At 40.5% G+C, this 27,928-nt stretch overlaps 1 protein-coding gene across 4 annotated transcripts in view; it reads left to right on the top strand.

Annotated features, from left to right (window-relative positions):
* The window catches only part of LOC103470552 (tetratricopeptide repeat protein 28), a 229,100-nt gene that overhangs the window by 119,927 nt on the left and 81,245 nt on the right, over window positions 1–27,928 (top strand). For all 4 annotated transcript variants that reach the window (XM_008419085.3, XM_008419086.3, XM_008419087.3 and 1 more), the window contains 3 exons: window positions 16,623–16,770; window positions 22,598–22,870; window positions 25,617–25,747. In XM_008419085.3, the coding sequence (XP_008417307.1) occupies window positions 16,623–16,770; window positions 22,598–22,870; window positions 25,617–25,747 (552 nt within the window). The remainder of the gene's footprint in view (window positions 1–16,622; window positions 16,771–22,597; window positions 22,871–25,616; window positions 25,748–27,928) is intronic.

The raw sequence follows: 27,928 nt of genomic DNA on the forward strand, positions 1-27,928 counted from the left end.
AGTTTTAAAATGCATAGCTTCACTGGTTTAGAAACTTACCCAAATACATTCCCAAGAACCCTGCATAAATCTGGAATCTCAAGTTAAAAGTGGGAATCCTGAAGAAACAACTTTAAAGCAGGCACTGCGAGTCACACAGTTCGGTGTCGCGATTTTAACTCCGATTCTAAAAATAAGTCATTTTTAGTCCATGAGATTCGGTGAGTCATTATCAGCAGTGATCTACATGTTTGCTTAGCCGTGTAAACAGCCAGCTGCTCCATCCTGCTTGTGCTTACCATGTTTGTACAGTAGATGAGTGGGCTCCCTGGCCCTCTTCTCGAGGTTGTTTAGCTTTCAGACCCCTGACGGGGAGGGGACGGGGGGGAAATACCCTTGGGGCAACATGAAGCACGACAGGTTGAATGAAATTCTCTCTGAACACTCCAAAGCTCTCTTCATCTCTGCAAGCTCTGGGGGGAAAAAAAGCAGCTGAAAGAGGGTTAAAACAGGATGCTTAATCTAGTAGCATTGAAAGCAGGAGCAGTGGACTTTTTTTTTCTTTCCCTTTTTTACCCAAGAGAAAAAACACTTTAAAAGAAGCCTAACGTGATAGGTCAACATAATGAGCCATCTCTGGCTGATATTAGGAAGTTTATTCATAGAGGAGCACCAGGAGATGAGTAAGAGCAGGATGTTATCTTAATGCCACAACTTGATAAATGATTCAAGGGAATCGGTGTTGGAAAACAGTTTAGAAAATATGTGCTGTGGCAACATTTTTTTTCTCTTTTTTTTTTTTTTTGCGCAAGGATGTGCAGAAAGAAACATATTTTACAGAAAAGTGAAGTGCCATCTAGTTATGGGCTGAGTGAAGCCAACCAGTGAGTATCATGCTCTTAAATGAACGTTATTGTTAAATAAAATTCACACCGAGCCATCTGATGGTAAATTGTGAAACGGTCTCCTGAATATTAGTTGGAAGCCCAGAGGGTGCTCTTGAGCGTAAGTTATGGTTCGGGTTTCGCACAGGGGGCTTCTGGCTCTAAATGATGATGGTAGCAGTGGCTACACCAACTGGGGCCATGGCTTCAGGGCTAACCTGCTAATTCCCCCACCTCAGCCATATGGAAAAACGAGGTAGGGTGGTGGGGTTGCTTTGCTTTCTCCCCTTTTTGTTTTTTTGGGATTTATCACGCCACGCCCATTTCAAATAACACCGCCCACTGCTGCTTAGGCTACTTGGGCTAATTGTTAGTGTGAGGAAATGCTGAGTTTGTGTCTTTACTGACCAAATGGTTGTCCTCCAGGTTTCGCACGGCAAGGCTGCGAGTGTAGATCAGCGGGCGCGGACAACGTGCTAATTTGAAATTGCAGGTTTCCTGATGTTCATTTGCAAACGAGTGTTGCTCCATGCTCGGGGTGATCATTAGCACAAGAGAGGAGGGATTTAGTATTCAGCTCAGTCATGGCACTGACACTGAAGGGTCCCTGGTTTCTGTTTCTATTAGAGCCCAAGCCCGCGGCTGCACAGCCAACACTTCAATGAGAGCTTTCTCTGCGCATGGCCATTCAGCGCTGCAGCTGCTGCCCTTCTAACTCAATCCCTCTCTCCCTCTCTCTTGTGGATAGAAATATGACTCTAAAGAACACCCCCCCTGTTTTCTCCTGCCCCACCCCTTCATCTTTTCTCCTCAGCTACCCTCACGTTTTCACATCTAATTCTCCCGTCGCCCGGTGACACCCATTCCCTCAAGACCCCTGAGACGCAGCGAGATCTCTCCCACCCCCTGTGGTCCTGAGTGTTGTGTGTTTGCCGTGTTATTGATCAGAGTTGTGTCTTTGTGGCTCTGGGCTCCTGCTGCTGTTATCATTGCAGTGTGGAGGGTGGGGAGGTGGGACCGTGGTTCACAGCACCGACAGCTTCAGGGCAGTTCATGTTACCTATAGGGACTTACAAGACTTTAACTTCGCCTTCTTTTGTGTTGCTGTTGTTGTTTTGCGACATGCTTCAGTGATGTACACAGTTAAAAGGAGATAAATCATGTTCGGTTTGTTCTGACAGCTGTCCAGCAGGTATAATGTAACAAATCTTATCTGCGACTTATCTGTCTCTGTAATCACATGTAGCAGGAAGATGGCTGCAGGTATTAAAAGCGGCCAGATTTGTCTGTAGATTCAATATCTTTAAGCTAACGTCCGATACAAAGCATCTTTTCATATTTTTTAACTGATGCTCTGGTATGTGGTCCCTATATGTCTCAGATCAAATGCTTGGATGTCCTTCCAGAAGCTTCTCACAATAGTTTGGCCCATTTCTCCTGACAGAACCAATATATCTGGGTCATGTTTATAGGTCACTTTGCTCGCAAATACCTGTTCTTCTCTGCTTATAAACTTTCATGAGACTGAGATCGAGGGTTTGTGATGGACGCACCCAAACATGAACTTTGTCCCTAAGTAACTAATTTGGTGGTGTCACTAAAGCCAGACATGAGTGTAAAAAATCTGTTTTTTTCAGCTGCACATAGATATAAATGTGTAATTTTCCTTTTAAAGCCAGAGCTAGATAACGTGATGATAAGGACCCATCTGTATTTTCTCCCGACTTTACCTCCCTAAGCCACGATTCCCCTTTCTGTTCTCAGTAAGTATATATAGGGCTCTTATGATAGATGGCGTTACTGGTTCTCATGAGTGCATGCATAAGGATGAATGGTCGCCATGTTAATGTTCATCTCTTTCCTCCCTCCTTCCTCCTCCTTCTGCCAGTGTTCCTTTTCCTTAAGTTTTCTCCACCATCCTGCCCCATTCTTCATCTCTGACTTCTCCTGACCTGTGTCCAGAAATGTATGCCGGGACATGCGTATGCGCACACACGGTCATGCTGACTCACTCGGTAGAATTGTTGTAGCACTCAAGGCGGCAGTCCTCTGTGGCCGCAGTGATTAATTACTTTTAACAAAGCAAACAGAGTCTTGCTTGTCCGGATCAATCTTTTCCCTGTCGTGGTGCAAACTGCTGTCACTAGTAATTGCCCAAACTCAGTGTTGTATGAAAAGGAGGGCAGCTTTCCTCCCCCCCACCCCTCGCCCTCTTCATGGTCCCAAGCAAACTAAGGTCTCAGTTAGCTCTGTTTTTCCCCTTCCGTATTTTTTTCCCACTGTTACCCCTCCATAAACCCCTTCCTCTTCTCCGTCTTTGGAACTATGCCTATGGAAAAAAAAAAAAAAAACGAGAGAGAGAAAAAGCAGTAAGGCGGGTAGTCATGTCATCTCATTTTAACCTAACCATTTATAGTAGCTGCCGAAAGCTTTTAGAACAGCACATAAAATGAAACATCCTGCCTCTCCCCATCCATGCATACTAATTGGCATTGCTCCGCCAAGTTGATCAAACACCATTAATCTATTTGCAGTTTATATTTGTTTCCAAATGAGAAAATTAATACATTCCGCTGCTACAGCCAGCTGGGTGCGGCGAGCCCCATTGATTGTTGGCATCCACAGTATGACTCATAGCTTCGAGCAAGTGTTTTTATTTTGGCTTACTGTGTGTGTGTGTGTGTGTGTGTGTGTGTGTGTGTGTGTGTGTGTGCGTGTGCGTGTGTGCGTGTTTTCACATGTGTGATATCGGGCGGGAGATTACGCTTAACATCGAGAGCATTTGCCAGAGGAGTTTTAGATCATCATATATGAACTGTCTGCAGGTAGGTAAGGCGACCTGCTCAGTTGATCTTATCTCTGGACATGCCATTGAGTATCCATGGAGACAAAGATCAAAGCTAGGGGAGAAAAAAAAATGTAGTGATCGTTATAAGCAGGTGGGCACAATTAATGATGCACAGTGATGGCCAATGTACGCTGAGAGAACTTGCCGTTTTAATGAGCAAACACAAAGACCGTGCAGATGTGTTGTAGGGCAGTGCGTGTTATCAGAGGCAGATAGCTCCTTTTCTGTAGAGCTACTCCAATTAGTCCTCCTATGGGAGCTGGCTGTCAGGATTTCAGTCCAAATGAAAGAGTACTCGTTGATAAAAATGTGCATTAGCTGCGATGTGGAGAACTGAACATTTTCCTTTTTTTCTTTGTGTGCGTGTCTGCTGTGAAATGACTAAAGACGCACAAACCCAAAGTTTGTTGCAGATTTTCTTGGTGGTGCCACCTAGGAGGGGCTGCGGGGGAAGCAGCAATCTCTGTGTGTTTTCCCTAGAACTCGCTAACCATATCTATAAAGGTTTCTATCATATATTGGGCCCCGACGGTAGGGGACCACAGCCACCCATGAATAGCTAAACTCCACAAACACTAAAAATGCATATAACTGACTCCTTTGAGTTCAAACACCAAACATACCTTGATGTGCGTTAATGAGCACAACAAAAGCAGTCTTGTTGCAACCCCTGTTGGTGGAGCAGCCAATAGCTGCCAAAGAAAAAATATGGTAGAGCTGTGCAAACGCAAGCTGATACCGTGTCAACTAGCATTGCGCTCATCAGTTTCCCAAGCTGCATTTTCTTTAGAATACCTTATATGTGCTCTTCAAAAAACTGTGATTAGACAGATTTCTGCAAGTAATTGGAGTTTGGTCCACAGAGAAATCGGCGAACAGGGGAATCTTGCATGTAAGATTTGAAAACGTGTGGTCAACGGAACCGTTTTGTTCCTGAAAATGTTGGGTATAAATGTATCAAACGTGTACAAATATAAAATAACCTTTACTATAGAAGCCTGAATGAATAGTTGACATGACTCGGTAAAAAGATGGCTTCCTTAAAAAACTTCTTACACTGGTTGTGCTTCACCTGTCTGTTTTTGAAGCAACTTATACTGACACTGAAAATCCATACCTGTAATTCTTGATTCCTTCAGTAACAACATCGACGCTGCAGAGTAGCCTTGTTGTTGTTGTGACATGATGGAGTTTCATCATGGTGCATTAAGTGATCAGGAAACAAAAAAGAAAAACTTTCTGCCCAGCCGGTCTTTTTCAGGGCCTGTCATTTCTCTGTGCATCTCTTGGAAACACTGTTCAACTCAACTGCATCTGAGATTGACCAATAACTCTCCACAGGAAGCTCGTCTCATCATTAATCATTGATAAAGCCAAACTGCTCCTCTCATAATCCTACATTTGTCAGCTTCTGGTGTTTTTTTTTTCTCTGGCCCAGCTTCGTCATATATATGATAAGTAGCGGAGCCTGTCCGCGCGGGACTCATCACACACTTAAATTGGTACAGCATGGAGTTCATATTGCATTGTGGCCAGAGGGGAATTAGCGAGTCTATATATAAACCTCAGCTGCATGTGTTGTGAATTAAAGTGCATTTATCTGATAATCACTGGGGAGATCTCTGTGTGTGCACAAGCATGATGGCAGAGCTGTGGGAGCTGCAGCCACAACAGCACCAGTATACAGATGCTGTTCTGGAAAGAAGGGAAGGAGAAATAGGTCATTCACAATAAAGAGCTCTGATAGCTGGGATGGAGGAAGACGTGTACAGTTGACGAGGAAGGAATAACAAGAGGCCTCCCTGTGCCTCCTTCATGTGCTAACCTTTTTCTCCCCCTGGCGCTCTCTCCTTGCCTTCTGTCCACCTACTTGATGTTTTTGTCTCACCCTCTGGACCACATTACCATAGTCTTTCCTTGCCCTGCTCTCTGCCCAGCCTCTCAGTGCCTTATCAATGATTAAGCCTGCCTTTATTCTATCATGAATACAGTGGAATCAAAAGCAGGCGGAGCCCATGCTACGCTTTCATTAGACCTCGATGGCTGACTGCGACTCGTTTGAAGTGCTGCAGGGCTCCTCTGGAGAAGCCATGCTGTCGGGCAGCCTGCTGCTGACTCTTGTTTGAAGAGGCAACTTTCCACTCAAGCCAGAGGGCTCTAATGAAGTGCTGACTCTGGCAAAGTGCCTTGCCTACTGCGTGTCACACTCGGAGAGCGTAACGACTTGGTGGACTTTGTTTCTCGCTTTGGCATCTTCAGTGACAAACAACAAAAGCAACAGCCGCAGAAATCTGAAGATCTTTATTTACTTTCCAGACCAAAAATATTGTGGATATTGCAATGTGATGTAAAACGCACGCCTCCTGCTGCAAAGTGAATACATGAGTGTGACGCTTTGAAGAGTTGGTAGGACAGAGTCAGCTGGAGCTGTCATGGCGATTGGGTCTTATATTGAGCATTTGTTTCTTAGCCAGTGTTTAACAGAGGAACATTTTCTTTCAGCCATGCTTGAGTTCACTGTCAGAGACAATTAAGGGAGTACAAATAGAGATGGATGACATGGTCCTTCGGCCAACTGAGTGCAGAACCTGGTCCAGGTAGTCTCCCTTTCTGTCCCTGCAAAGCTAAACCAAATTATTTTTACCTCTGGAACTTCACATTTTGTCATGTAACAGCCACAAACTTCTTTGTATTTTGTTGGTATTTTATGTGACAGACCAATGGAAGGTATTGCGTAATTGTGAAGTGAAATAAAAAATATACATGGCTTTCAATATTTCTTTTTTTTCCCTACATATTTGAATCAGTAAATTGCCACTGGTATTTATATCATTGACCCTTCACTCTGGCAGTCCCTGGATAAAATCAAATGCAACCCATTGCCTTCAGAAGCAACACAATTAGTGAACAGAATTCATATGTGTGTACTTTAATCACAATATAAATGCAATTGTTCTCTGAAGGCCTCATGTGAAAGGCATAAATGGAAAATGCAAAGAGCTCATTTTGGAGCTCTTTGCATTTTCTTTGCCCAGCTCTTCCCAGACACCTAAACCGAAAATCTGGACAACAATAGTATTCCTTAAAATGTAGATATCAACTAGGGAGACATCTGTCATTGGGAAACCTATTAGTTATTTTACAAATCTGGCCTTTGTGGCACAAAGGAAGTCTTTTATTTTTAAAAAGAAAGCAATAACCACCTGTTTTTATAGATGACCAAAAACCATGTTGGTTAATAAGTACACAAATGTCGCTGCAGCTTTGGTTAGATGAGACCAAAATGAAACTTTTTGACCTGAATGCAAAACATTGTGTGACGAAAGTCTTGCAGTGAACATGGTGGTGACAGCATCATGGCATGTGAATGTTTTTTTGTTTTTTTTTTCCCATCAGGGACAGGGAAGCTGGTCAGAGTTGATGAATCTCGCAGTGGACCCAGGTTGTAGTGCAAAAATGAATATTTAATGGTGATCCATAAAGCGAACAAAGTAAGGCTAGGAGCTCAGACACTTGTAGCAACTGGAATAACAACTGGAATAACCTACACGAATGGAACAGAGGAGATCCAAAAATCTGTGGTAAACTTGATAATGTTAGTTCACAGACGCTCTGAATACATTCAATAGATTTAGCTGTTTCGCGAGGAAGAATGGGCAAAGTGTCTAAATTTGCAAGCTGATCAAACAAAAGGATTTGGATGGCGTTTTAAAATAATTATTGAAGATTAGAGATTTTGACACGATTAATGGTTATTCTATGGTATTCTATGGTTAATGTAAAAACAATAGAATACATCCTATGGTTTTTACATTAAAGATCTTTATGGCCACCTTTCAGTCTGGGTGGTTTCGAAGGCCCTCCTGCAGCCTGGTTTTTGCTCCCTTGTTCAGGTTCACCATCTGCCCTTGATTGATTAAAGCTCCTTTAAGTAATTAATGCCTACTTTAATTGAGAGTCAGCCCTTGTGGCTGCAGGGATCGTGTGCTGAGTGAAGCCAAGGATCTAGTCGAGAGGGGCATGGAAATCTGTTTAGCACCCCGAACCTCTCAGCCACTCATCTAAAGGCTCTTTAAGATGTTAATAGGAATGCAAGTATGCAAGCCGCATCCATGTGACAAATCGAGCTATAAATCACGGCGACAGTGTGACATGACTTTTCCAACATTGGGATTAACGTGCTGGGAATGAGCTGCAGGCGTTTTGGAATTTTATTCGCTGGTTTATCACTTTCCATTGGTCTGTTTCCTTTGTGAAAATGGTCTGTTATGGCGGACATGCATGGAGCAGAAAGAAAATTGAATTTCTTCTGCCAAACAGCGCATTGTGACAGCATGTCACTGCATGATGCCACGGCTTGCCGCCATTGTGCCGTTTCATCTGCTGCTGATGAATGAACAATATTAGCTTTTTCCCTTGTGCTTCACTTTTACTGCCACAACAGATGTGCGTTGCAAGCCCTGACCTTTTTTTTTTCCTTTTGTTGAAGGTTCTCTTTGTCTTTTGGTAATTGTTTTTAGTAAACATTAAACCATCCTCCAGTCAGATAATGTGAGACACTGTGAATACAGAGTGGTCAGCATTGATTCCACATACCGGACTATGACCTTTTCCAATCTAAAGTCCTGCGCTGCCTGCCAGTTTGATGTGAGCCGGCTAATCGATTCCTCGCAGTCTTGAGAGACTCTCCCACTGAAATCTCTTCCAGGCCACCTGGAGTTTACCTAGATTTCATTGCTGCCACTCACTAAATAATGAAACATTTAGCCTTCAATTGCCAGCTCCACAAAGAATAATTAATTTGCTCTCATTAAAGCCATCTAATGTAATGGCCTCATTAAGGGCTTTGGATGGAACAGCAGTCAACAGAGTCTGCAGCGCCCATTAGGAGAGAGATACATCAATGGATCATAAATATTTTACTACCACTATCTGAATGTAGATTGTGAGGGACCTCAGTTTGACTTGCACAGGTATTTAACATGCACCTTTGATTTGGGTTACAGCACTAACAAATATTGAGGTTAAGTAAGGCTCTTCTGCCGAAGCCAGTGCAGTCAGCTTTTTGGTTAGAAACAAAATACTGAGGAAAAAGCAGCATTTTTCATTGACTGGCTGTATTAATAAAGAAAAGGCTCACTCAGTGGGAGGAAAAACTGGTTTGTCAATGTTTTTTTTTTTTTTTCTTTCTGAAAGATGCAACACACACACTCCGACGGACACACTTGATCGATGCGGGTCAGTGCTGTTCTCTGGTTTAGGGTTCAGTCTTATTAGATTGGGTAGATAGTAATAGACAGGCAGCTGTATCATGCTTCTCTGTGTGACCTTAGGGGTTAAAGGTCTATGTTTGACCCAAGGCAGCAATTGTAGTGCCTTAGGTCAGTACGTTACAGGCCGGGATAGATCTCAGACCACTTTCCTACTGGAAAACAAAGAGCTATATCTAAGGAGTTGTGTTGAGATGCATAGAAATTTGATATTAAATAGAGGTTTAATATGTTTTTTGTATAGTTGCGTGTCCAAATCGGTCTGTATTCCATTTCTCTTTTGGCAGTAGATCTTCAAGCTAATTTACCATGACCAACAGCTATCTGTGATTGCTAAATTAAGCAGCTGATCTTTGGTAAATCCTGTGAGTCAGCTTTTGACTATAATTGCAAGTATACTCATTGCCCAGTTCTTCAGATGCACTTGTGCAATTACTGGAAAACATGAATATCTAAGCCATCATTCAGGCATCTAGACATGGTGAAGACAACTAGTAAAAGTTCAAACAGAATGGAGAAGAAAGAGGCACTTAGGGACTTTCAACCTGTCTTGGTTCTTGATGAAGATGATTATTATTTCAAAAGCTGCTGATCTGCCACAATTTCCAGTACATAGAATGGCCTGCAAAAGAGGCAATATCTAATCAGCTGTGTTTCTATGGACAGAATTGCCTTTCTGATGTCTGGGGTCAGAGGGGAATTGCCAGAGCGTTTTGAGATGATTTAGAGGCAACAATAGCTCAAAAATAAACAGCTCATCAGAACCATTTCAGCTACAATAAAATGGTAGGGGCAGAGATTGGTACAAAATCACAAAAAATAGATGCATAGATGTATCAACAGTTCAGACCACTGCTGTGGGTCTAATTTACACGGTAAATGTGCATAGTGTTGTTGATCGCTATGTCCTTATTCAGCATACTACTTGAGGCAGGATAACCTCAAGCTGGTTTCTAGAGCATGATAATGAGCCCATTGTACTTTAATGGCCTCCACAGTCACCAGATTTTGATTCAAAAGAACCTTTTGGTCGTAGTGAACAGGGGGTTTGCATAATTGATTTTGCAGGTGATGACCGTCTGATGCTGCTGTTCCATTAAGAACTGAGACGGTTCTGAGAAAAAAACTGGTTAAACTCGATAAAGCATGAATCAAATGTTTTAAACCAATACTGAAAACCTGAACAGTTTTAGATTAAGATGTAAAGGAGATGCAGTAAAGGAGAAAGGAAACGGAAGGGAAAATGCAACAATCTCTTGGTGCCGTTGGTTCTAATATTATCCTGACATTCCAGCCTGAGTCCAAAGCTGATTTCAAGTACTTGTTTGTTGGAGACCAATAGGTGGTTTTCTGTGGGGGATATCGACATACCCATCTTCAGTTTGTATTTTTGTGTGTGCGCAGTGTATTTGCAGCCTGCTGTCCCTATTTGATCCACTGATTTGGGTTCTTTTTTGTTGGCGGTAGGGGCTCTGCTCAAAAGCAGTGTTTGAGAACCACTTGCCCTGTTGGCGATCAGAAACCTTCTGCAGCTGGTGTGCCCTGAACGCCACAGCAGCGAAGGGTGTGGCACGCTCTCAGACAAGGTTACAAGGCTTGCATTGATTTCTACATTCAAGTGTATCTTTATTATTGCTGATCACCGATCAGGGCACACAGCAAGTGGCACAAAGCTGTAGGCTACAAAGGAACAGACGCCTTTGTGTGAAAGGTATTAGGGATTTTTTTTTAGAGAAGCATGGATGAAGGCCTGAATATATTGTGAATTTAGAAACCTTGTCTGTGATAATCAGTATTCATAAACTGGTTCGGGAGTTCGTTCTTTGACAAAAAAAAAGAGTTAGAGATCAAAGGGAAACAGGCTGAACAACTGGATCTGACAGGATTTTACCTTTGAAACAGTTAAATGACAGTCATCACCAGCAGGGGGGAACATTTTCTCTCCTACGGTTGTGTAAGACATCTTTCCAATTGCTAAAATCTAACTTCTCCAGGTTTTAGGTTGAGGTGCAGTTATGGTCAGAATTAAAGAAATCATCAGCACAATGAAAGTAATTTTGTTGTTGGGCTTTAAAGATTTTTTAGCCTTCCTATTACTTTGTTTATTTATATTTACTTTTATGCTCTGTTACATGACTTTTAGCAATTTACAAGCACATATTTCATACAATAAGCTTCTGCTACGATTCTTGCTAAATAATGGATAATGGATACTGTTTTGATGTGTGTTTTGAGATCATTGTTCTATTGAAATCCACATCTATGTCCAACTTTCCACCACATGTGTTGTTGATAAATTTTGAGGGAGTCCTTCGTATTCATTTTGACCCCCACCAACACCACCAGCAATAAATAGCCCCACATCATGATGCTACCACCACTGTGCTTCACGGTTTTTCTTAAGCATGCAAGCCTTAGCTTTGATCCTCCATACATATTTTCTTGTAGTTGTGGCCAAATAGCCATACAGTTGTCTCATTTGATCATTAAGCTTTTCTCTAGAAACACTCAGCTTGTTAATGTGAAGGACTGAAAATGTTAGTCGTGCATGAAAATGTTCATTTCTTTTCGGGTTGGTGTCCTCTCAGCCCATGGGGACGTTAATCTTGATGTTTCATCAATCCACCTTGGAAGCAAAATGATTCAAATAAACTTTTAAAATACCTAAATGCCATAATATTTATTAATCAATAAATTGGCATACACATCCCAATGAGTTTTGTTTCAGATTAAAAAATTGTTTTTGAAAATCACAGTCTTTAAGCATGTATTAAAGATATGTACTTCCCACTAAGCCCACATTTTTGTTTTTAAAAACATTTTTTTTATTTATCTGAGGAAATATTCTTATTTTAAATGTTGTGTTTTCATTAGTTGTAAATGAAGAATCGTCATAATTAACAAAACTAAAGGCTTTCAAACATCCATCTGTGTGTAATTAATCTGTCGTGCGTTTCACTTCGTGATATAGCTTCTAAACTAAATGGGCTTTTTAATAACATTCAAATTTATTGAATGGATTTGTATTCCTGTTGATATAAAAACGTCTCACTGGAACTGTACATCCAATAGTACAACCAGCAGAAATATATACATATATATATCTTTTTGTAGTTGCCTTTGGTTCGGAAAGTTTTCAGTGGGAGAAACAAAAGTCATCCTTGTTTAAGAGAGTAGAATAACGTCCTACAAACAGTAAATCTCACTCGCATTAAACTAAGCCGTACTCCTGTCCTGCTCGTGTTTTTCTCAGCCATTTAAAGTAACAACATCACTAGTCGAGATATTGAATTCCTTCCTTTAAGCCTGTTAGGCCCAAAGCTTGAACGGGGACAGACAAGTGCAAACACAGACATGTTCCCTGGGGCCAAGGACGCCCGTGGGGTTATGGAGTGCTGAAGAGGAGCCTAAGGAAGGGGCAAGGACAAATGCTGAGACATTAATCTGCTAATACAAAGAAAGAGCCCGAAACAGCTGGTGTTGTGCCAAACTCGCAATCTTAATCTTGTCAACTTTCTGTTCAGCTGCGCCAACTGTGAGCCTTATTGTGAACAACAGAGCTGTCACTGGAAGAAATTTGTCCATGCTTCATTGTAAGTGTCTTGTTAGTGAGAAACAAAGCGCATGCAGAAGTGCGCGTGAGCTGTTTTGTGTGTGTGTGTGTGTACACGTGAGCGTTGGTTCCCCGCAGTGTGCATCACAGTATATTAGGGAAATTTTTTTTTGCATCATTTCCCCTCTTCCTCCAAAGCATAAAAACATGAATATTTAAAACTACATCAAACAAGCATTCATGAAATATTAAAATGTTCAAGTCAGAAGAAAAGCTTTTATCCTCGCTCATTCTTAAGTATTTTGTAGCTTCTTATGTACACACACACGCACACGCACGCACACACACACCTACACACACGCACGCACACATTAACACACGTGCACACAGACATGCGTGTTACTCCTCTGCGAATTTACCCACGGGTAAGAATGACAAGTCTTCCTGCTGGATCCACTCTTCTGTGACATCAGCACTTTTCTATAAATAAATAAAAAAGAAAAGACACAGGAAGGTTTTAGTCCATATTGAAATTTAGGCAGAATACATGATGAAAAGTCTTGTTTTGTGGATGTCATGTTGCAGCAGATACAGAGGCACGCGTGTGTTGTGTGAGAAGTACCAATGGGGGCTTCCTGTTTGTGGCTGAAAGATTAAGCAGTCATTTATGTCATTTAAGTTTCATCTCCGCTGTATGTTGACGAGGCAAAGTTGATCCGTTCCGTGCTCGCTCTTTTTTTGCCTCCTGTTTATCAATCCCTTTCACCCAGTTTGTCTCTGTGTACAGCTCAGAGCTAGACGCTGCAGTAATTACTCAAGCAGCGGCTCTGAGCGGACGCTGCTGTGTTTTTAGAGAAGATCCTGTTAAGCATGAATTGCGGAAAAAAAAAAAAAAAAACATGTGTAGGAGTAAAATCTTGTTCTCACTTCACTGGTAGAGCCTCACGGCCAAAAGCGGCGAACTCGTCTGTGCTATCGCACTCTGCCATAATCTGGATTTACGTTAAATGAAGGTGCTATGAGAGTTATGTGCTGCGGGTAAGATATTGACCCTCTGTAATGTTTTTAACAGAACCTGGCCTAATAAATTCTGAACTGTCCCTTTGAGGCTTGAACTTAAATTTATCAGTTTCACTTGAGCTTCTCCCTGTGGTATGAGTGCATTTCATTAGCATTAAGCCTCTGTGATGTAAATTTTTTTTTTAGATGAATCCTCTCTGTCAAATTGACTTATTGGATTATATGGCTAAGGGTATAGTGCGCTTTTTATTCTTTAGTCACATGATGTCATTTAAAGGAAGCAGGAGATAAATGACAAAAAAATCCCTTATAAGGCCCTCTGGAACATTAATGTTGTCATTTCTGACCATGTTTGCTTTTTTTTCATTTATTTGTGCTTGGTTTTACTTTATTTTAATACTTAATCTACCAAATTTTGGGGTACGACGACGCTAGTAGCTGATGCTACTTTTTTGATGGAAGGAAAGCCTCGTTTTATCCATCTTTTTTCTCTACTTCTTCTCCTAGTCGCTTCCATCGGAGCCCTTAAGGGAATGACAGGAGGGCAGGGCATATTGTAGGGTAAATCTAATCAACGAGAGAAGTGCTTTTAAATGTCTTCTTTTCCCTTGGGCAAAATGTTTTGCGGGAGCGCTCAGTTCTCACCGGCGTGTCGTGCCCAAACTCCACCGTTTCAAAATGCAATTAATATCGAGCAGGTACCCGGGCCTGCGGTCCCCCATCATATAATAACAATGTTAGAACAAAGGTTAATGCTTTGAATTTAATCTCTGTCCTCGTCATTTTTAGTGAAGTTGCGTTGCAAGTGAGGGGACGTGGGCAGAGGGGTCCGGAGAGTGATTTGTAGTCTGCGTGCGGCTCAGACGGAAGCAAAATTAATTACTGGTCTCTATAAATTCAATGTCATGTCTCATTTTGTTTAATCCCCCCCGCTCCTTTCTCGCTTCGTAGTGGTTCTAGTAGAGAGGCTCAGAAAGACTAATGAAAAGGCCTCTTAGATGCTAATGGCAAATTAGCCTTGGTGTCACTTTTGGAGGCTGTGAGTGGAATGACTGCCTACTCACTCAGGATATGGTCAAGTGGCAGCCGGGGCTGCAGCTCCACTTGCATAAACACACACGAAAACACCAAAAGGCTTCTAAAGATGACAGCTTCCCTACAAAGTCTTTATTTCTTCCTTTTTCCCATGCTTTGCAGACACAGTTGACTCTCAGAATAGTCACATCTACGGCTTTTATCTCAGAAGTGCTCAGTTTGCCTTTTTCCTTGGAGGATTTTGTGGTTTGGATCGTGAATACTGAGTTGAGTCGAGTTCTTTAAGTCTTTGTGGCTGGTGCTAAACTGGACCAAAGTCAGATTTAACAACTTACTTGGATTATTGTCTGATCGAGCCTCAAATATAAAAATATTTTTGAATTACACGTCTGCACGGAACCTAATTATTTTTCTCTCGGGAGTCCAAACAGACATAAAAAAGAGACTTATTGATGGGGGCTTTAGATCTCAGAGACGGCATCTGTTTTAGGTTTCTCTCTGCTAAATGTTCCAAAACACTTTATTCTCTTATGGAAAGAAATAATCTGACACAAGCTGCATGCAGTTTGTGACAAGTTTATGTGTGTTTCTCAGCTTTATAAATAAATGATTGAATGACAAATCTGTCGAATGTTTGCCTTTTTGAAGGACCATTCTGTTTCTGCTGCCAGATGTTTGACTTTTACAACTACACCCTGTCACACTCAATTGTGTACAAATGGATGTTGTGTCTGGAGCTATAGAAAGTCTTTGAATTATATGTGGATAAATACGAGGTAGTCCATATATGTGGCGTGAAGGGAGACATGGTTTTCATTTAGTTTCCAAATAAAAGAAAAAGCTGAACTGTGGCATGCATTTTCTTTACTCTGATACCCAAAATAAAATTCATTGCAACATACAGCTTTTAGAAATCACACAATTTTTAAATAGGACCTGCCGAAGTCCACCACTGCTCTGCCAGTGGCGCATAGTTTTTCAAGAAATCTGGCTTTTATGGAATAGTGGCACAAACAAATTTATGGTTGGAAGAAATACATAAGAAGTCTAATTTGTTGTTTTTGCCTCGGGCCACGTGGGATGATTCAGTAAACATGTGGAAGAGGTTGCTTGGGTCTAATGAGAAAAAAACGTGAATAGTTTGGCAAACATTTGAAACGTCATGTGGTGGAAAATAACACTTCACAGCTCCCTGAATGTGCACACCGTGTTGGTGGCAGCAGCATGCGGTGGGGATGCTTTTCTTCTGCAGCAACAGGAAAGGTAGCGAGAGCTGATAGCAAGGTGGGTGGAAGAGAATCCTGAAGCTACTGGCTGAGCCACAGTGAAATGATTTTGATCAGTTTCAGGTGTTAGAGGGGCCTAGTCAAAGTCCAGATTTGGTAGAGACACATCCAAAAACACCTGCACCCCGTAGCTGGAATCCCAGTTAAAGTCCTACAAAGTATTGACTCACTTGGCTTACTGCATGCAACCACATATTTTAAGTTTCATTTTTTTAAAAAAGGAGGGAAGAAAGAAAACCATGAATCCCAACTTCACATCGTATTTCATTGGTCTGTCCCAAATAAAACATTTTGTAGTTTGATTGTAAATTTAGAAAAATATATTTTCTTCAAATTGAAACTGTATGAATGCTTTTGCTTATTTTCTCTGTACTTATCACAAACACACCCAAACAGAATTCCCAGCGCTCTACTGTGGCTTTAACTCCAGCAGAAAACGGAGAAAGAGGAAATAAAAAAAGAGCCAAACAAGTTGCTCCTGAGGAGGCAGCCATCCAGAGTGTAACACGTGCATTTATGTAAAACTTATAATCCAATTAACAAGCACAAAAAACCCCGCTGATCATTCTATAATGGGGGTACAAAGCAAAGAGGTGCCATGTTTGGGGGAAACCGCTCATGTGGAAGAAATGCAAATGGCGTGAAATGAGTGTGTCTGGTAATGTGTTTGATTAAAGCCCCATGCTGTGGTAAACGACCGGATCCCTGATAACTCTTTCCGCTCCCCTCTGTCGTTTGTTTTTCCAGGCATACTTCCGACAGGGTGTTGCCCTTCAGTACCTTGGTCGCCATGCGGACGCACTGGCCGCCTTCGCCTCTGGGCTGGCCCAGGACCCCAAGAGCCTTCAGCTGCTTGTGGGGATGGTGGAAGCCGCCATGAAGTCACCGCTACGAGGTGAGATCTGTTGACTCTCAACCCACATTTCTCTTCAGCATGCCTGTTTCAGTAGATATTCATGTACATTTCACTCTCTTCGTTGCTTCACGTATTTTGTCCTACCGCCTTCTAAATGACTTTCCTCACAGATAAAATCCTTGTTCTGTCAGTCAATACGTTTTTTGGGGGTGACTTTATCTGTCATTTCTTTTTTTCAGCTGTGCAGCAAGCGGGCCGTCTTTCCATCTGTCTATCTTTTTTTTTTCTTTGTTACCGACTGTTTGTGTCGAGTACTTACCTTCAGGCTCAGAGGCATGATGCCTGCCGCTTCAGCATATCTTATTGTCACTCAACCTGATCGCACACACAGATAGCCTGTTATCTAAATGAGCATCTAACATTAATGCCATTGTGTTCGCCTGGCCTCGTGTAAGCTCTTTTTCCTATAGCTGAGTGGATCTTTAGCACTGCAGCGAAACCGAGGTTGTGACTATGGGACTGATGATGTTGCTGGGCCTCATTACCTGTTGTTTGTCACTGAGTGGGATGCTATCACTGTGGAGCCGATCCGACCTCTCTTCCTCTGATAATCCAGGGGATATATTCAAACCGACTGCCAATTTCACATGCAGTGGATCTGATTGGTGTTTTACTTTGTCATTATTGATAAAATCCATCAGAACTAATAATTTCCACAATGTTCTCTCTGTACAGGTCTAAATAAAAATGGAAATTAAGTTCAGTTGTGGCTCACATAATGCATGTTCTGTGATAAAGACACAGAATATACAGCCTTTAATATACATTTCTGTGTTAAAAATACCTTTGTATTGGTCCAAAAGATCTTAGATTCCTCAGAGTTTGCAATGACCATTCCTGGAAAGCATGTCCATTTTTTTCCTTTGTATATTTAAACAAATGTAAAGCCTTGCTTTTTTAACAAATTTCCTACTATAAGTTAACATTTTGATTATATTCTACGTACTTGTTTTACTTGTTTACTTCATGTTTTAATTTTTCATCACCCTCATCTTTTTGCCAAACTGTCATGAAACTGACCTCTGAATAAATATGATCTGATTTTATGTAAACTAAGAAAAAAGGTTTTGTGAGATTCGATCAATGAGAAATTGAATGCAAGAGTTCTCTGAAAATTTGGGTGCAGATTCAAAGAGGGAAAAAATGGCTTAGAGAGCGGAGAATGAAGCGCCCATCTTAGCTTTTCAGGTTTCAATTGGAACCAAAACAAAAACAAACCAAATTTGGGTCTGAGCCCAGACCAGTCCATTGTGGACTAGAATGGGTGTTCTCTGTAGGGGAAGAGCAATATTTAGGCCAAGCCACTTAATCCCCTAATTGTTTACCCTACTTCCCCGAGTGCCAGGCAGCCATGGGAAGACCTAATCCAAGGTGTGTTAAGGAGAGGTAGCTAGGTCAAAGGATTAAAAACAATGATCCTCTCAGAGGGGCTGTTGGCACATGGCGGCGATAATCAATATTACGCCGGCAAACAGGGAGGATAATCTGTGTTACACAGCCAAAGTCCCTGTAGAAGTGAAAGGTAGGCGTGTTCTGCTTTCTCTCCTTAAAGGGAGGAAATTCATACCCAGATTCAGTTGTTCATCTGGCAGTAAACAGCATTATAGAAAATGTTGGGCAACAGCAAAAGTAAAGAATGGGATGTTTTAATCAGTTGATGAATTTTTACATGCAGGTTTCCCACTTGTTACACTGATAGGTGATAAAAAGGTAACTTAAAAAACAAAAACTTAATATTTTTTCAGGTATCATCTTATGTACAAGTCCTTCATATTACTATGTAATCTGTGTAATAGTAAGTAATATTTTCCTTTGTGTATTTACATTGTAGCTGTGTTATGTTGCCATGTTGTCAGATTAAATATGATTGCAGTGCATCTTTATATCACATAGTTTAGTGAAAACACTTTTAATTTGATTACATCTACCAAACCAGACAACTGAAAAACTACATTAGAGAACGACAAACACTAAAAATGTTACTTAAAGAAAGCAATGTGTGCCTTGAGGACACAGTCAGTTGTCTATTAAAAAAACAGGGACATATAATTTCTAAGTATTTAATGTTATGGATGTTTTATTCTTGATTCCTATTTCAAGGTTCCCAAGTGGACTGTAATCCAAAATGGACTCAAATTAAGTCCTACTTTGATCAGGAATGTTTTTTGTCTGTTTAGAGCTGTTATATTTTCTTGCATTTACCCAGTTTGTGACTTTTTTTGTTTTGTTTTTTAGCATTGCTATTTGCAGTAGTGCTGAAGGAGTCCACATGCTTCCTATTGGTTTGTTGAGATCAGTCAACCCTTAAAAAAAAGAAGAATTAGTCTTAAAAGTCCATCAAACATATTACAACACTGAGCTTTTTTTTAATTTTTTATCTGAAACGGATGTCAAACCTGACAATGTGAAGCATTACTTTGACATTAAACACAAATCATTGGAGGAATCACTAACATTTAAATCTAAAGAAAAAACACAAAATGCTTATCTAAGAATCTTAAATACCCGATGCAGCAGAAAACACACACAGTCACTCACTGTTCATCAATATGATTATCTAACTGAAGAGGAGTCATTGCAGTGACTTCATATTTGCAGACATGATTTACTTTTGCAAAATAACTAGCATTAAATCGAAGCGACGCATTTTTTCATTTGGTATTTTCTAATCATTGGACATATAGATGAATATAAAGATGTATTTGATTGGAAAAGAGTTGAACACTCACATTTAAGATCACGTTGGCAAAATGGTAAATGAGTTAATGAGACAGGAAAAACTGACGCACTTGATTTAAATATTTGATATCAAACAAGACAACGTCTTGATGTGAAGGAGGAACTCAACAGTTGGAGCCTGATGGCTGAATATGTCCAGAGAGAAAGAATGAGAAATACTTTAATTCATTCTTAATACAGTCTTATTACGGCATAGTTTTGAGTTTCATTGAAAATGTTGCAGCGAAAAGTACAGCATCTCATGGAGACATCTGATGAGAATTTTCTTCTTTGCACCCATCAAACGGTGGACAGTACAAACCTCATCTGCCTTTCTCCTTTGCTGCCTCGTTATTAATGCATTAATGCATATTGATGCAATTTGTTATCTTTATCGGTATCATATGTCAATATCATACATACCATGATATCCATCCATCCATTTTCTTTGCACCCTTGTCCCTTAGTGGGGTCGGGAGGGTTGCTGGTGCCTATCTCCAGCTAACGTTCCGGGCGAGAGGCGGGGTACGTACCATGATATTTACCTCATATTTCCATTATGTTTTCCACAGTAATATAAACACAAAAAGGAAGAGTTAACAAGACAAAATCAGACATAAGGAAATACTAGCTTGACAGCTTTAATAAAAATAAATAAATAAATCAGAAACAGAGATTTTACTGCTTGCTGTTTAGATTGTCAGAGTTCCTCTGTGCTGACCAGCTAATTAACTACTACTGATTATTTTTGCAGTTGTTAATGCACTATTTTTGCCCTTTATGCATTCTCATCTTTTTAAGATGTAAGGACCTTTGCGATTAGATCATATTTATGCCAAAAAAAGAGGTGTGTTCAACATCTGACCTGCCAGCAGCTGGGACAGGCTATAAGAAATAGTACAAGGAAATAAACTAATGACCATGAACCGTAACTATAGAAAGAAGAATCACTAGTTAGAAGCATAAGATTGACAAGGTATTTTGAAAAGCAAATCAGGAGAATTTTTTTTTTTTTCAGAATTACCTTGTGTGCATCCCAATGACATCTCAGATCTTGTGTGTCTGGTTGAATCCAGATCCTCCATCTATTTCTGTGCCGGTGTTGTGTGTAGGGAACAGTGCTCTCCAGTGTTGTCACAACGACCTGTTTATGAACACAACAGCTATGACACCTTTTTAAAAAAGCTTTTTTTTTTTTCCATCGTTTGATTTATGACTCAGCTCTCAGTGTCACTCTGAAGGCAATTACAAGGTGTGAATGGATATAATATGCATGCACTGTCTCCGTAACCACGACGTTCTGCCAAGTGCCGGAACAGAGGAGATGCTCTTTCAAGAGCTGTTGAAAGAGCATCATCAGTTATGCTTTTGTGTGCTTTTACGGGGATGCAGCTCATATTGAGTAAGCTTGTGTGTATGTGTGTGTACAACAATGTATAAGCATTTTTGTGAGGGTGTAAGATATACTCTATTTGTTCAGATGTTGCTGTGTTTAAATGTTTGCAAGTAAATTCCTTAAACTTTGATCTGATGATGAAAAGTAAATCAGACATCGCATAGATAGAGATTATCTGAAGTGTGCAACGCTTTGATCTAGTTGGAAGCAACTGAACCATATATTTTTACACACTTTTTCAAGTGTGGTGTGGATTTGAGCTTTCCTGAGAAATTACTTATAGAACCACCTTTTGCCACAGTTACTACTGCGAGAGCTTCTACCAGCTTCCAGCTTTTGCACATCTGGTGACTGAAAAACGCTTCTCTGCTGTTCACTGAAAAAGTACGGAGTCACTGTCAGATTGGAGTGAAAGCATTTGTGCTCATGAGTTATCTAGTCTTTTCCACAGATCCACAATTTGGTTTATGTTTAGGCTTTTAGTGGTCCACTCTAACATTTTACCACATTTCATTGTAGCTCTCACTGTGTGTCTTTAGACTCTTGTTTTTGGTTTTAAAAGCAAATCTTGCCTTATCCTTCTCCACAACTTTCTCCCCCTTCTGCCTGCTGTGTTCCTCGGTCTTCATAATGCTGTCTATTCTCTAATGTTTTCTAACAAACATATAAGACAGCTGGATTTATACTGAGAATAAATTACACTCAAATACTTTGAAAATCTACTGTTGTCACTGTATGTGTTTTCAGGTATCAGAGTAAAGGGGACCGAGTACCAAATGCATAAAACGCTTTTATTTTTATTCGTGACACATTTATAAAACAATGTCTTTAGTTTTATTCCACTTTAAGGTGATGTTCTACTTTGTGTTCCAATATAACACGCTGCTTGTGGTTATGTAGCAAAATGTTGAAAGGTTTAGGGAGTGTAAATATTTTTGGTATGCATATAGAAATACACACACAAAGGAGCACATTAGACACAAAGACCTACATCCACTTGGTCAGGTCAGGACGTTCGATGTTGCTGTCTGCCACAGGGCTTTATAATCTGAAAAGGCTCTAGATCCCCAATCCCATGTGGTCCACCATTGATTTATGTCATTGTTTGAGTTTTCAGCCTCTTCAGAGGTCACCTTGTACATCTCCTTTGGTCTTTGTTTCTCCATTACATCTCCACTACATACTGGCATGAGCTGCTTTTGTTTCCCCGTCATCCTGTCATTTCAAAGTGAATAACCTGCTGTAGCTTTCTCAAACTGTCCTTTTACCTGGAAAAAAGGCAGAAATATTGGCGCAATCTTGTTATGTGGTTTGTGAAAACGATCGCTAGCAATTGTCTAAACATTTGTCATTTCATGCAGTGAAAATTGCTTTAGATTAACCAAGTCAAAGAGTAAGAATAATAAAAAAAAAAGATCATACAGTGCACTGACTTATTGTTAAATTGTCAAGGACAGTCGTCTGAGCAACAGGCTGTGATTATGGACCCTGGGAAAAGCTGTTATTTAAAGAAAGTAAAGTCAGAGGGGAGATAAATCCCACCTTTATACAGAATTTACAAATCTGCAACTCATTTCTCATAATCTACCTCATGTTATTGTTACTCAGCATGGCAGCAGAATGTTTTGTTTTTTTTTCTGCTTTGGCACCCATCATAGTCTGTGCCTAACACGTTTTTTTTGCTCTGCACAGATTCTCTGGAGCCCACTTATCAGCAGCTGCAAAAGATGAAGCTGGACAAAAGTCCCTTTGTGGTGGTGTCTGTGATTGGCCAGGAGCTACTGACAGCGGGGCACCACACGGCCTCCGTGGTGGTGCTGGAAGCCGCTTTGAAGATAGGAACGTGCAGCCTCAAGCTACGCGGCTCCGTCTTCTCCGCCCTCAGCAGCGCCCACTGGTCCCTGGGCAACACAGAGAAGAGCCTCGGATACATGCAGCAGGACTTGGAGGTGGCCAAGACCTTAGGTATGTCAGCTGGGAATGGGCTGTCACTTATTTCCGTTGGCTACGTTTTGAAATTCGCAGGAATGACACGAATGTTTAAATGGAAAAAATATTAAAAGAATAGTAATATTAGTAATAATGACAAAACACTGAACAGCTACAAAGTATAAAAGTCAACCAACTTTTGAGACAGAGGTATAGATTGCATTTACTGACTGAAATAAAATATGATTTTTAGAAGTTGTACTGTTTTGGTCAACAGCAGATTTCTTGATGCATGTCAGATAAGAATATTTTGCCTCTAGTGGCAACAATTTTTGTAAATGTCATCGCTGGTGTTTACACTGAAGTCTTAAAAAACTCGCAGTTACTGCACGTCCTTGTAATTGCTTCCCTTTCCCCCCCCTCCAACAATCAAGTGATATGTTTTGATGAATACATCAAAATGACACTTTGCATAATATGAACTCAAAATGTCACCGCCATCTTCCATTATTAAGATTCGAATGCTCATTCTTCATAGTTTCATCTGCATGTTTTATTACTGACTTAGTGTTCCTCAGCAGTGAGGAAATCAGTGCCGCATACATTTCCTCAGAGATGTTCTGTCATTCTTCAAAAGAAATTTTGCTTTCTGCTGGAAGGGTTGTGTTTCTCTTTAAAACACCCCCAAGGTGTAGGAAGTCGTTCAGCAAACCTGGCAATGTCAGAGCTCTCACTTTGTTCTTCACTCGAAACTGTTTGGAAATTATTCGAAAAACTCATTGGGTAGTTAATATGAAGTTTTATAATCAAGGGGGGATATGTATATTTAGATATATGTATATATTTATAAGTGCATCTGCCTTGTAAATATCCAGATATGTATTAAAGTCCTACCTCCAGTCTTTTCTGTCATTGTTTTGCAATCATGAAGGATCTTGGCAAGGAAACTACCTGGCAAAGTGAACCCAAATTTATTTTGATCTGATCTGACAAATGAGTGAACTTTCAATATGCATTAGTCTCTTTTTGTTGTTCTTCTGTAAAGTTTAATGTGTGCCAACAAGCAGGACATTTTTTTCTTGGATGTCATCCATTGGTACTGATATATGACTGTGCCCTTTTAAATGAAATGAAATGTTATACAAACTAATTTTCACAGATATATTCTCTGTCAAATCTGTTTTCAGAGATAATTTGTAGAAGTAGCAAGCTATTACAGTCCCAGTTGTTATTCTGGTACTATTTCTGGGTACAATGCAATTTTTTTAGCTTACTTTTATGCAGTGTCTTTGTATCATTTTTTTGTCTTTGAGAGTGACAACAGTATTTAATGAGTAAAGTTGTACAGCTTGTATGTTTAGATGAATACCTTTTTATTCTAGCCAATAACTACTTTGCTATTGTTTAAAAACTTGCGGTGAATATCCAGGCTTCGGTTTTTATAAAACTTTGAGTAGGAATTTTTTTTTTTTTTTTGCCAACTCCAAATTCTCTTCTTTGAGTTTAAAAAAAAAAAAGCTGTCAACATTTCCAAATCATGTCGCATTCCAACAGAGATTGAAAGCTTAAAAATTGCTGCTTTTCTGTTCTACATTCAAACTTCCAGTTATGTACTAAACGTCTTGTTGTCTCTAGCTGTCGCGCAGCTTGAATGAAGCACAGGCACTCATCAAACATGACTTTCTACATCTCTTTTTATTATTATTATTTTGACACATTCTGACAAGACGTCTCCGTTTTGGTTACTGTGTGAAGAAGACTGACCAGTCGCGGTCAGAACCAGTAGACCTGAAAACGTCTCGATTCCGATAACCACTCAATTTCTTGAGCAATCTCTAATATTGAGAATTGATTACATTTATGTAACATTAATGTGACACTGCCTAACATGACACAGCTTTACTGATGATTAGGTGAATAAACAGGGTAACTGCAGTGATTTCAGGTCGCTCTTGTCTATTAGTTGACTTTCTCAGTAATAAATGTGATTCATTTTTAGCCTTTGTTTAGATTACAACATTTCTGTTCACTGCAAAATCCTGTAAGCTAACTGTAAACCAATTAAATTACCAAGTGACTTCATCCTACTTTTTAAAAATGTTAGCACATTCATATGCTAACATGTTTAAGCTAACATTAGCTTTAAGCGAAAAAAGACCACTAGCTTAGCTGCTGCCTCTTCTCTCTTTTATCTCAATGAATTATAGCATAAATTTGAGTAAGTCTTGTAGTGAGGCTCATTTTCTTGTCTTTCTTGTTTAAGGTGATCTAAAACATTTTTTAAAGAGAAAAGGCCACTTGCTGTGGAAACTTTACAGAATGGAGAAAAAAAAAAACTAAGTTAAAAAGAAAAGAAGCATGCAGCAGTGACTGGCTCCACTCGTCTCACCCCCACACATTTGACACATGAGTGGGCAGAGCAGCTGGAGATAAGAAGCAGAGGTTCTCAGGTGGAGCGCAGAGACTTGAGCTTTACTTTGGCCCTTACTGTGAGGCCTCGCTGTCAGGCAGAAATAATAAGGCTTTCCCCTTTTACCCTCCGGAGCTTTAAGATCAGCACTACCAGCTGTCAGAGAAGCTGTTCTTGCAGAGAAGAACGCCGAACGGCCACTTTACCTTTTAAGGGTGCAGTGGCATGCGAGTGGCAATACACGTGTTTTATTACACAGAAGGCTGATATGAAATAAACACCACTTGGTTCCTAATTGTGTCCAGCAGATAGCCAAGGTGCGTGTCAGGGTGTCGGTTTTTGTGTTTCATGTCTTTTGTTCTACCTCTTCAGGTGACCAAACTGGGGAATGCCGTGCTCATGGGAATCTGGGCTCTGCATTCTTCTCCAAGGGGAACTATCGTGAAGCATTAACCAACCATCGCAACCAGCTGGTACTGGCCATGAAGTTAAAGGACAGAGAGGTAAGTAGTAGTAGTTAGAGTGACCCTGAAATGGGTAGAGCAAGCCGACTGTCACTGCGGAGGATAATAAATTGAGGTGGACTTTTTTTTTTCTTTCCTTGAGTCTCTTATCACATTGAAAGTGCAGGATTGTGCTGTGCCTGGAAATCCTTCTGTTCTCCTGGTTTGGAGGACACGTGAAGGGGAAATATGAAGGACACAGAAATGCGGCTGCTCTTTGTCACTTCAGGAAAAAAAAAATTAGTGTGAAATTGGTGCAGAGCATACATAGAGGGGATGGTGGATGAGAAATAAGAGTTCGAGCAACAGACTCAGATAATGGGAAGCTTTAGCTTCTACTATAATCGGTGCTAACTGTTAATGCAGATGTTAATCAGGTGAATACCTGACTGCGTGGCCTTCAAGCATTCACATTTTTTAAATTGTAATTTGCAGGAAATAATTTGATTTGGAAGGAAGGAAACGATTTGGCCGGCCAGATCCACTTTTCATCCTGTGCTGCCCTCTTTCTCTCTGTCTCTCTGCCCGACCTTTGTGGTCATTGTTGTGGGGTGACAGGTGCTTGTTCCTACACAATTCCCGTCACACAAAGAGAAGAATGGCCTCCTGTTTCCCCTTCCTTATCCTTCCTCCCAGACTGGCAGGCCTGCTTGTTTTTGTTACTTCATATCGGGAGGCATTTAAGGAGTCAAGTCAAGTGCAGCACAATACACCAGGATGGAACTGACCATTGAGGAATGAGGACAGAGGTGTCTTTGACATCTCTTGCTTTCAAAGATCACAAGTGTGACTGTGTAGTTAAGTAACAAGCAAACGCAAAGTAGTGCATGCTGTGCATGTGTCCCAAAAGAAAAATGTATACATTGTTTTGTGTAAATAAATCTGAAACTGTGGCATGCATTTATTTTTTATCTCAATACTTTGTAGAACTCCCTTTCACAACAGGTTCCGCTGCAAGTGTTTGGGGGTATGTCTCTACTTGCTTTGCAGATCAAGAGACTGCTCTTCCTTGCAAAATAATTCAAGCTTTGTTAAACTGTCTTTGAAGTTCAGTTTTGAGTCTAGCTACAAATCAGATTCTTAATGATATATTTATATATATATATTTTTTTACCATTAATCTACACAGTTTTATTACAGTTCTGGCTGTAGGTTTAGGGAAGGTGAACATCGACTTTAATCTCAAGCGGTCTTCTTGGGTTTCTGCTAAAGAAAATGATCCTTGCAACATGATGCTGCCACCACCATGTTTAGTACTAGTGAGATTTTGTTTTGAGTTTTAGTTTTCCACCACATATGATTAATTTTGATCTCATCAGATTAAAGTTGTATCAAACTTTGAAGGGGATTTCTTGTAGCTTTCTCTCTGCAATACCGTCTTTGCTGCTTTCCTCCCATTTTTTCCCACCCACTTTGTTTATTTACAACTTCTTATTGGTTTATCACAGAAATGCATATAAGATCAATTAAGCTATATTGAAATAAGTTGCTATACTATGAAAATGACATAAACCTATAACGGAGATCATTTTATTAGTAAGATTCAGCTCTAAAGTTCATGTTTGGCTTTTGTCTCTTGGAGGGAAACAATAAGTCATCTGTCCCACCTCCATCCACATACAAACTCATTTTCAAAGCAAACTGTTCTCTTGTGAGAACAGCATGATGCCTGGGCCCAGCTGAGGACAATGAACTCCACAAATGGTTGCATCATATACAAAACCTTGTGATTGGCTCTTAACTGCCCACCCTACTTTCCTCCCCGGCTCTCCTCTCGTTCATCCCAAGGCCCCCTAATCAGAATCATATGTGTGTCACACCACCTGGTCTCCTTCAGAACACACTGGAGCCTGGTGCGCAGCTCATTACGGCCAGCCGGGTGTTTTTGTGTTTCTGATGTGGACGTTTTATCTGGCCTCTCTGAAGCTGAGGTCACTTCCTAGGGGCCCTGGGACAGGATGTTGTTTCTGATGGGATTTCCCATGTGTAGTCTACGGTCGACAAGCTTTGAGAAGGTCCAACGGACTCTTTATGTATAAATTTTAAAAAAAAGCAACGATTCCAGTCTTTTGTGAATTAGAACGTTGCGTTCAAAATGCTTTCAAAAATGACTAAACGGTTTTTGGATGTATTTGGGGAAATCTTACAGTAAAGTGATTAATATGATAAAGTTCCCTAGTA

This window comes from Poecilia reticulata, chromosome 9 (genome assembly GCF_904066995.2).
Source record: "Poecilia reticulata chromosome 9, P_reticulata-male-v2, whole genome shotgun sequence".
Classification (NCBI taxonomy): domain Eukaryota; kingdom Metazoa; phylum Chordata; class Actinopteri; order Cyprinodontiformes; family Poeciliidae; genus Poecilia; species Poecilia reticulata.